Below are 10,651 nucleotides of genomic sequence, written 5' to 3' on the forward strand. Positions count from 1 at the left end.
TGACCAAATGTCATTGGCATCTGCAATTATTGAAACCTTGTGATTCATATACCACACACAATTTAATTATCTAGTGTAGATGTTTACTGTATGTTATGTTACTGTCTTGAATGTTTTTAGATGTTTCCCTGCTCCAGCACACCTGATTCAAATGGTCAGCTCATCAACAAGAGCTGCCGAAGCCTAACGACCCGCTCATTTGAATCAGATGTGTCACCTGCTCCAGTCAATTTCAGACATCACACCTTCATTTTGCTCAATAAACTTTCGTGTTTGACGAAGCAAAGACAGTTAATGGCAATGGACTGCAGTAACAATACACCAGCAAAAAGTCTGAGGCAAAAAAACATACATTTTAACATTTAATGTTCAACAATGACACTCAGAAAACGCAGAAACTGATGCTCTTTTTGTGACAAAAAAAAACCCTGTAGCATTTTTTAAGATGCAAAAACAAACGTGCAGTTTTCAATCGTAAATGAAACCTCTTACTTTAATATTAGTCTTTTACTAAACACATTTCTTCGCCCCTTAGTTATCATAAGTGTCACTGTCACATAACACAAACAATACATGTCAGAAGAAGCAGCAGATCCCACTATCTCTGTACCTAAAGGTGATATGAACAGTACACAGCCTGACTACAATCGCAACACGGCAGAACATATGAATGAATAAAGTCTTTGCTATTATACAAATACTGGTAACAGCGTAAAAGACGACTGAAGATCTCACACACTATTAAAATGACAGTGTTATTATTTCAGACGGAGAAGTCAGAAGTTATTTATTCTGCAAAATCACACTCACCTGTTCAACAGAACACTGCAGCACCTTCCTAAAATAACTGTCGTCCTCACACTCCACCGAATCCTTGCGTACGTCTGTCCCACTGTGAAGCATCACTGAGTCTTTACCTCAAAAAGGATAATTTAAAAAACATCTTTTGGAAAAATGACCCAACACTTCAGGGATCCTGCTCCATCTGATCATCCAATCAGAGATAAGGGTGTTGAAGCTGAAGATCTCCCCCTGGATGACGAGAAGTGTTTGTTACTGCCTTTGTACATCTATCTTTGTTAAAAATTTAACATTTTAAATCATCATGAAACAATAAGGAAAACAATGACTTAAATGGGTCAAAGTTGGAAGAGTGATTTCAGGGGGGAGTAAAAAAAGAAAATGGGAAAAATACTAAGGTTTGTGTTGAGTACGATCCATTCACACCGATTGGCAATGATCTAACCGTTGGTGCCTGACGAAAAATCATCAGTAAACAACTGATGCAACAGAAAATCGCTTCTGATTCAATTGCGTGTAATGATGAGTAACATGTTACACAAGGTCGACCAGTATCATGGTGTGATGTTTGTCAGTGGGTTTGAATTTGACTTCATTAAACTTCAACCTGAACCTGTTGTTTTTCTTTGTATCACCTGCAATTTATGAACTTTTAGTATCATGCAGCGACAAATAGATCAAGATTAATGTTACAGTACAGTCCTCTATTAACAGGATACAGTTGTCATCTGCTAAAACGTGATCATCCCAGTTTATTTACCTGTTCTGTGATCTGTTTGTCAGGTGAAGAAGAAATGGTGTTTCCCTCCTGTGAAGAAGAAGAGTATCACAGAATTGCAAAATTCAGCATGAGAGCAGAACACACAGAAGCAGCAGAATCTGCATTCCAGAAAAAAGCTATTGATGGGTATTTAATTTTCATGTGTTATTACCTTGAAGTATTGTTTTGGTGGTCTGTGTGTCGGTCTGGTTGTTTGTTTGTGCTTCCACACTTGCATTTGCCAATATGACCAACAGAGGCCGCCAGACGCTTGTTGTATGAATGGTGTGAAGTCTGCCATCTCTTATTGCCGTGGTTCAAAAGATTTAAATCTAACTGAAAGGGATGGGACTTTTTTGTCGACAATCGACACGTGCGCACCTCGACAAAAGAAATAAAAATTTAAAAAGTCGAAGTGTCACAAACACGTAAAGTTCGCGACCAACGAGGTTAAGGAAGCTGTGCACGAAAAGGTGAGCCTGCTGTCCAGGCTCCCTGCGCTCTCACGTGATGGTGCGCGCATTGCGGAGGACGAGTCACCGGCCCGTTTTTGTGACTGGAATAGGAGGGCGGGTCGGTAAGGTGACTATGGAGCTTCGGCCGCTGTCTGTGGTGCTCAAAGTCTGCTTTGTAGGATGAGTGTGTGGCCAGTCACCTGTAACGTTAGCCTACATGGTGACAGCAGCAGTTCTCTCCAGTGGCTGTGCGTGTCCAAGCCTGTGTGTGTGCGTGTAGTGCGAACAATGTTTAGGGCGGGGGTGGCGGACACAACAATAAGCCGTCTACACGACTGAAGACGGCATCTCAGCCAGTCAAGATCCTGCACTCTGGTGGACATAACTAGTGCAGGTTCAAAAACCTGAGCGGTAAAAAAGAAAACTCTCCGCTCCGCTTCTTTTCTTTTTTTTTGCCCCTCATTTTTATTATCGCTGCTTTGAAGGTCAATAATGGACATTACAGCCATGTTTTTGAGCCTAAAACAAAGTAGTACACTGTAGGATAGTTTCCACCCCCGCATTGCTGCTATTGCTGCTTCTGTAAAAAAAATCGACTAAAAATCGAGAAATTCCCATCCCGACTAACTGACAAGGAAACTGAAATTTTGTGATGAGGCTTGATTTGAAGACAGTCGTTCACACATTGGCTCAAAGTTATTCCGTCACCTACTGGCGTCAGGAAATGAAATGCAAAGTTTAGTCAAAACAACACTTTTCAGGTTGGGTGATGACTTTGTTGAACAAGTTCTTCTCCCTTTTGTCCTGCGTCTCTGGCCGTTGTCAATAACTCCTCTCACAGTAACGCCCATAGTTAGATGCACCAGCATGTCCTGTTTTTCTTCTCATCAGGTTGAGATGTTTTGAGAGGGGTAGTGAGGCTTTTTAGATTTGGTAACAATCTGATGCATCAGCCTCAGCATAGTCAGTTGGGTAAACAAAGAGTCAACTTCAGTGTGTTTGCTCCACACCAGTGTGGATATGTCACCATCAGTACATTACGACTGCCATGTTAGGCTGGTGGGTGGAGTGTAATTGGTTCAAATGAAGTCCATGGTGCTGGTGTCCTGAAAAAGCTGATTTCTCCTGTTCCAGTTGAGCGATGCGTTCGCTCTTCTCCGCCACCTCTTTTATGAATACAAAAGGAAATCAAGTAAGTATCACACATGCTCCTTCAGGCTACTGTGATTTCTATCTGTCAGTGGTTTGTTGTTGGTGTCTAACCTGAGTGAGAAGTTGGTTCTGGTCCTTCAGATTCTGGATGGCTTGTGGAGGAGCTGGAGGCTGGGAGCTCGCTGAGAGTGTTGCTGGTTATTTCCTCACTTCATCCTGGTGAGGGGAGGTGGTGAGGGCCTTCAAATGGACTAAACAACACCTGGACCTGACAGCTGGGGAGTGAATTCCATCATCTGTTCAGACTTCAATAAACCTCAGCACAGTTCCCTGGAAGTGGAAACATTCAACTGTTATCCTCATACTGAGGAAGGGTCCCACAAAGGTTTTCAATGATCTGAGGCCTGTGGCTTGCCTCACTGGTGATGAACACAATGGAAATCAATTGATGAACCCAGTTCAGTTCACATAGGGATGGCAGGGAGGTGGACACCATTCACAAACACCTGGAGTCTCCTAATGCCATCGCCAGGCTTCACTGGATCTCCACAAGGCTGTGTCTTATCACCTCTGCTTTACATCCTCTACACAGATGTAGTGCTCTCTATGCCATTTAATTGCCCCTCTGGGACAAATAAACAGTTTAATATAAAGCACCTTGAATCTGTAGTGTGGGTGTATTGAAAAAAAACACATGGAAAGAGGTTGCACCTACAACAGTTCTTAGCTGTGGCCGTTTTAGACCAGTCTTTGATCTCACTGTGCAGTGGGAGCTGTGGATTTGGCCCTGGTACCAGTCTCTGGCCCTGCTTCACCACCTGCAGGTCTGTCAGCAGAGTGTCCTTCTCCTGCTCCAGCTCTTTCATTTGCTTCAGCTGTGAGTCGAAGGTTAAAAAGATTTTTAGAGTGAAAAGTGGGCACGGGAAATGGAGTGAAATTGTTGAAGACAAAGAAGAAACATTGTACAACAAGTGTGTGAGCTCCCTCCCCTTTAGGTTCAGGTGTGCTTGTGAGTGGAGCCGCCCCTCAACAGCTGATCAGCTCCTCCTGCTGCTGCTCCTGAGGCCTGAGAGGCTCTTCTTGTTCTTCATTTGACTGTTTGACTTGAGAGAGGACACACACACAACACTCAGACACCACGTTACTGAACACTCATCGACTCCAGGCTGACTTTCCTAATTGACTGCAGTCTGCTCGCCTCTCCTCACTTTTAATCTTTTTTAGAGACGCATATTCAACAATATGCAGCTCTTCAAATTACTTTAATTAGTCTTTTTTTTTTTTTAGAACAGAGTTTTGTTTGTTTCTTGCTTCGCTGGCTGGATGGAATCCAACATGTGAGTAACATTGTTTGTTTGATCTCCCTCTCATGGTTTGACATCTTTCTTCTTTTTGGGGTGGGTGAGTGACACACGGGCACATGAGAATTTCAATTGTGAGATGTGTATATTTGAAGTGTAATTGATTGGGAGCTGTCTGCCTTTTGTTCTGTTTTATTGTGACATCCAATCTCAAATTGAATCGCTGTTTGAGCGTCTGAGCATCTTACTAAAATGAGAATGGAGCAGCAGATTGAAACAGAACAGTGCACAATTAAACTTGAACTTGAGCGTTGAAAACGAGGTACAACGTGAAAAAAATTGATCTTTCTGCTCAGGTTGCTCCTGACAGTTTGGATGTGGCTTAAAAACAAATTTAAAGAGTCTAATGTGGAAACATTTTTTATAGTTACTGTGTGACTGACAGCATTTTGGTGCCCTAGGTGAGATTGGGATTCGGTTCATATCCACAAATTTAGTGAATATGTTTGAAGGGAATCTTGAAATGATTTTCTTTACATCAGCAAATGTTAAATAAACTGTATTGAGCACCTCCAGATTTTATAGACAGACATTAAAGACTACCAGAAACTAGAGGAAAATAAAACTGAGTTGAGCTGTGTTAACAGTGTATACCACATGAGGGAGCTGTAATCTGTAAATCTTCTAACATTAGATGACACTTACTGAACTAAAATACAGTGATGACACATGTCATAAAAGCAGTGATACTGCCATAGCTTGGTTTCCCTTCTTTATTCATGTGCAAACAATTATGGTCCCTTGTCATATTTGGGCTATTCTGTGTTATTATACAAATACTGGTAACGGTCAAAAAGAGAACTGAAGATCTCACCTAATATTAAAATTCATTGTAAATTCAGAGGATCAGGAGTTATTATAGGATATTTTCACTCACCTGTAATAATAATAATAAAACTGCAGCACCAGTTGTTTCCACTCACCACCTAAGCCTTACATACTTTAACTTAGTGTTTGTTACGAGGAATTTATTGAATTGACTTTTCTGATATGTCTAAATTAAAGAGAAAATATAATCCAAATCTTTAATTTTTTTAGTACATTTCAAAAACATAGTCTTTGTCATTATTTCCTGCAGGGAAAACTAAGTGTGTACACTACACATGAGTGTGTGTCCAGAGGGTGTTTCTCACCACAGTTGGAACTTTATGGCCCAAAATGTGTCGGTTCTAACAAAATTGTGGGATGATTTGTGAAATTTAAAGGAAATTCACACTGTAAGAAAGTCAAAGTTGAATCTTTATTGATATGTATGTAGGTTGACAGCAGTTGACAGCAGTTCAAGGCTAAATGTCGTACAAAATACAGTAAAACATGAACTTAAAAATGAATAAGGGAAATCATATATACTTTATTGGAGCGAAAGTGTTTCACTACATGTAGAAGCTGAAAAGGCAATATACAGCCAAAGTTAGATGTAGAAATAACATGACGTACAGTGCATTAGTGTGAAATGTGAAAATGGTTTGGGTTTTTAAAAAGTGTCCATGTTTTTGTAGAGAAGAGACTAAATATTAGTGGACCTGTTGCAGAGGAGATAAAGAAGTTGAGATTCTATCTTCCTCCCACAGACGACCCCTATTTAATGAGACATAAGCAAGATTTATTGGCAAAAACAAATATAATATGCAGAAATATATTTGCACAAGTGTGTAACTGCTTTAAAATAAAAATCCTCTGTTTTTACGTAGCCTTATGCTGTGGGCGCGACAAGATTGCTTGCGTGGCAATTTTATATACAAAGTGTACAGGCGCGAATGTTGTGTTGGCCGGACCACGGGGTGCGATTTGCGCAATTCCCGCGAACAATCACTCGAGTAGAAAATGATCTTTGGTGAAGAATCGCAGTGACATGATTCTCCAGATGGCATCACGTACTTGCCTGGCAGCCAGACTCTGCACATAATGAAGGAGAAACTTATCCTTTTTTGTGTGTGGGCACTCGGAGCTCTACGATACAAGTTGTTATATGTATTCTATCTCTTGTGGAAACTTCTGCAGAGAAGAAACCGGCATCATGTGTGGTTTCACAACACCATCTAGAGACGGACACAACTCGGCGAGTTTCACCGTTGACTTCAGGAGCTTGACTTCCTGGAGTGATACCAATTTCTGGCATTTTTGTCCCAGCTGTCGAGCGTCTACTCAAACCCACACACACACAGGGAGAACATGTAAACTACAAACCCAGGTCTTCTTGCTGCAACGGCAAGAGTGCAAACCACTACACCAACCGTGTGGCCCACCATTAGATGTCACTAAAACATTGGACCTTTATGTGAACTGTGGTAATGCTAAGTTCAAATAGGGTGTTGAGCTAAAACTGTGTTTAAAGAAGTGATTCTTCATTTGGAAATATGTGCGGGAAAAAATCCAAATAAATTCAGACAATTTAAATAAAATAGTATTGTATTTAACCATATGAGTACATTCATATTGCAGTATGTTAGTACATTCATAGGATAACTTCTAAACCATGCATGTGGGTCTATTGTACATGAGTGGTGCAGCTGTGACAGCAGTTGAGGCTCTGTGGCATCTTTTTTGTGGAGAGGTAAAGCATGGGTTGAACGGTACTGCTGAAATCCATCAAACCCAAGGCTAAGTAGTGAATATAACAACGAAACACGTCATGAGAGAAATATTCCTGGAAGGGGAACAGCACCACAGGTGGAAGGTAGTGGAACACAGTGATTGCCAGGATGATGAGGACCATTTTGAAGGCTGTCTTCTTCACAGGGTGCATCTCATCTCTGCCAGGCCTAGACTGCCGCAGCGCCCACAGAATGACAATGTTGCAGAAGACCATGAAAGCAAATGGTATAGATATTATTGCTGTGAAAACGTTATAAACGTTGGGAAAGCCTATACATTTAGCAGCAATATAAGCTAAAACTATAAGCCAGATCACTATGCTTAGGATTGCTCTGTGATGCCGGTCTTTGAGCTGAGTGAAATAGATGGGGTGGATCACAGCAAGGCACCGGTCCAAGCAGATGCAGGAAAGAAACAGTGGTGAAGTATCTTTCAGGCTGTAGAAGAACATCATGACTAACCAGATGCTGCTGGTGTCAAGGTAGACTGTGTTGGCCAGTTCAAGAGGAAGGATGAGACAGAAGAGCACATCTATTATCGCCAGTTGAATGATGAAGATATCTGAGCTGGAGGAATCTTTATTCTTGTGGATGAGCCACAGCACAGTGAGGTTGGTAGGTATGCCCAGGAACATGTTGGTAACCTGAAAGGCCAGGTACAAAATGAGGAGAGCGGGCATGTGTTTGCATTGCTCATACACTGTCATCTCTCCATCAGTGGAGTTGTAGGGTCTGTGAGAGATGTTGAGCACAGACGAGTTGATGTTTATGACCTCCATGATGGCGGGATCAAAAGTCGTCTGGGAAACAGAGATCTGTCAGACAAACACACAGCAGATTCTGTTGTTAGAGACGTTCATAAAGGCTCCATTCACACCTGGTATCAACATCCATTCTCTGTTCATTCTCATTCAGTTGCTTTAAGTAGGATTATTCACGACCAGTATTAGATTGCATCCTGAATGTGTCTCCTGCTACCAATTATGATCCGAGCTAGCTTACCCTCTCTTCTTTCAAATATACACTGTTGTCATGGCTGTTTGCAAGAGTCTAATTGTACAGATGTGTCTGCTGTGTGTGAGAGAGAGAGAATTGAGACGAGAGGAGCTTGAGTGAGTCAAAGCTCTACACACACTAACATAACACAACACCTTTTCACCATTAGAAAAATAAATATTATGTAGATGAGTGTTAATGTTGTGGAGATGGAATCAAATAAATACAAATAAATAAATGTGGGAGCGCTGATAAGTGTAAGAAACTGAAAATTCAGTGAATCAGACGTTGTTGTAATCCATCCTCAGGACAGATTGCCCTTCTTCCAAATGTAGTTTCTGTAATCAGATCTGCAAACACATTCAGGACAGATTAGAACCATTCATAGTGTTAATGGGATCAAAGGCCCAGGCATCACACACAAGCTATGGGTCAAATATAATAATAAACTTGGCTTGCATTACAATGACATGATCAAACACACAGGCTGTGTTGGGATGTCATTTGTTGTGCCATTTTCCACCAGTAAATCAATGTCTCCACATATCATAAATACATATATATACAGTCAACAAAAATGTAAACACACAAAGAAAAACTTGTAGTTATGTGACAAAACAGAGCAACTATCCAAAAATAACAGTACAACTTTATCAATAAAGTGGCTTTAATTTGCGAGCATTAGGATCAATTTCAAAACAAAAGTCCTGGAGTAATGGCAGGAGGAACACAATGGGGGTCGATGATCCAAGTTCACAAACTTCAATAACGTGTGCGTCCACCATTAGCCTCACACAGAGCGGTACACCGGTGACGCATGGACATCACCAGGTTGTCGATCGTGGCCTGGAATGATCCTGGAATGATGCACATTCAGTTGTGTTGCCACAGCTGTAACGCTAAACCCAGCACTCAGCATGCCAATGGCACACTCCATCATGATTTGTGACATCTGTGGCATATTGACAAGTGACAAGCGTCCACATTTTGGTGTGCCCTTTTATTGACCAGACCATAAGGAGTGTCTGTGTACTGGTCACGCATATTGACCACCACTCTGCCATGCTCCATGATTCTTGTGAGTTGAAATGCTCAATCTGAGATCGTAGTCAATAGGAGTGGCCAAGTGACACTGGACGACTGGGTTTGAGCAAAACAAATCATTCTATAAACAATGTATATACAGTATATATATATATATATATATATATATATATATATATATATATATATATATACATATATATATATATATACACATATATATATATGTATATACAGTATATATATATATATATATATAAAATTTAATAGAATATTCAGTCACATTCATTACAGACACATTTGAATCGAATGTGTCACCTGTTCTAGTCAATGTGGATTGTCAATTTCAAGTGTATTGATTTCAGCACCTGAAAGTATCAGGTGAGCACCTGAAAGTATTGTGGTTGTGGTTGTGCCTGAAATACATTTAAATCGTGTTTTGAAGCCTTTGGAGTCTGTTTTGGCGCAAGGGAAACATCACTTTGGATCGTGTTGTTAATTTCATTCATGAACAGTTACAAACGCCAGCCGCTTCAACATTTCAAGTGCGCCTTTTCTGCCAACACTATGGCAAATACTTTGAGACAACTGGGAAACTCAGCGCGTTGGTTTGCTTACTGCAGCGTGTAGAAACTTCCGGTTTTCAAAATAAAACGTGGGTATTGAATGTATGAAAATAATTTTTCTTTTTTTTTTTTCTTTTTTCAAATAAAGAGGTGTGTGTCTCGTTGAGCAAGTGTGATCATGCATTCATTGATACTAATATTTACATACAAAACATGAGTAGAACTAAAATGGATTAAAAAGAGGTGTGTCTTGACTAGGCAGTCTAGTAATATGTTTCTGCACTGATTTGGAGTATTCAGGTCACATAACCTGGAAGGTATTGAGCTTTAATGCTCATATTTACTGTATTTTGTGTTTTAAAAAGTCTTTAAAAAAAATAAGAAAAGTGTTAAAATGTGATGTAAATATTAGCATTTTATCTTAATAGCTTCAGCTGCTGGCCCAACAATCAGTACATGATCACGCTTGCTTAATGAGACTTTTAATGAGATTTCTTTCTTTGCAATATATATATATATATATATATATATATATATATATATATATATATATATATATATATTAGGGCTGTCAAAATTAACGCGTTAACGCAGGATGATTAATTTGAGGAATTAACGCACTTTCATCGCGCTACGGGTAGACGTGCAGTTTATGAACAGGCAAGGCGGCGGGCAACTGCTTAGGGCCCCGAGCCTAAATGCATCAGTGACCAGCTGCATCCCCGTCTCCCTTAAACAACAATGGTTGATTAGCAATGACATCTCAGTAGGAAACCTCCCTAAAGGGGCTCCACGTCTACTCACGTTAACCTGTGTGAAGCTGAAGGAAAATGAGGAGGAAGAAAAAAGAGAGGATGAAGAAAAAAGAAAGAAAGACACACAGTTGTAAGTGGCGCTACTGGCGCAGATAATGATATAATCA

General features: G+C 40.4%; 1 protein-coding gene across 1 annotated transcript; it reads right to left on the minus strand.

Annotated features, from left to right (window-relative positions):
- Window positions 1–3,468: 3,468 nt before the first annotated feature.
- LOC310937953 (uracil nucleotide/cysteinyl leukotriene receptor-like) lies at window positions 3,469–7,902 on the minus strand (the record flags this gene model as incomplete). The annotated part of the gene is made up of 3 exons (XM_083902343.1): window positions 3,469–3,587; window positions 3,884–4,043; window positions 7,027–7,902. 3 exons carry the CDS (start codon window positions 7,900–7,902, stop codon window positions 3,469–3,471), a joined length of 1,155 nt encoding a protein of 384 aa, XP_083758469.1.
- Window positions 7,903–10,651: the final 2,749 nt, after the last annotated feature.

The sequence above is a fragment of the Microchirus variegatus genome (genome assembly GCF_963457635.1).
Source record: "Microchirus variegatus genome assembly, chromosome: 16".
Taxonomy (NCBI): Eukaryota; Metazoa; Chordata; class Actinopteri; order Pleuronectiformes; family Soleidae; genus Microchirus; species Microchirus variegatus.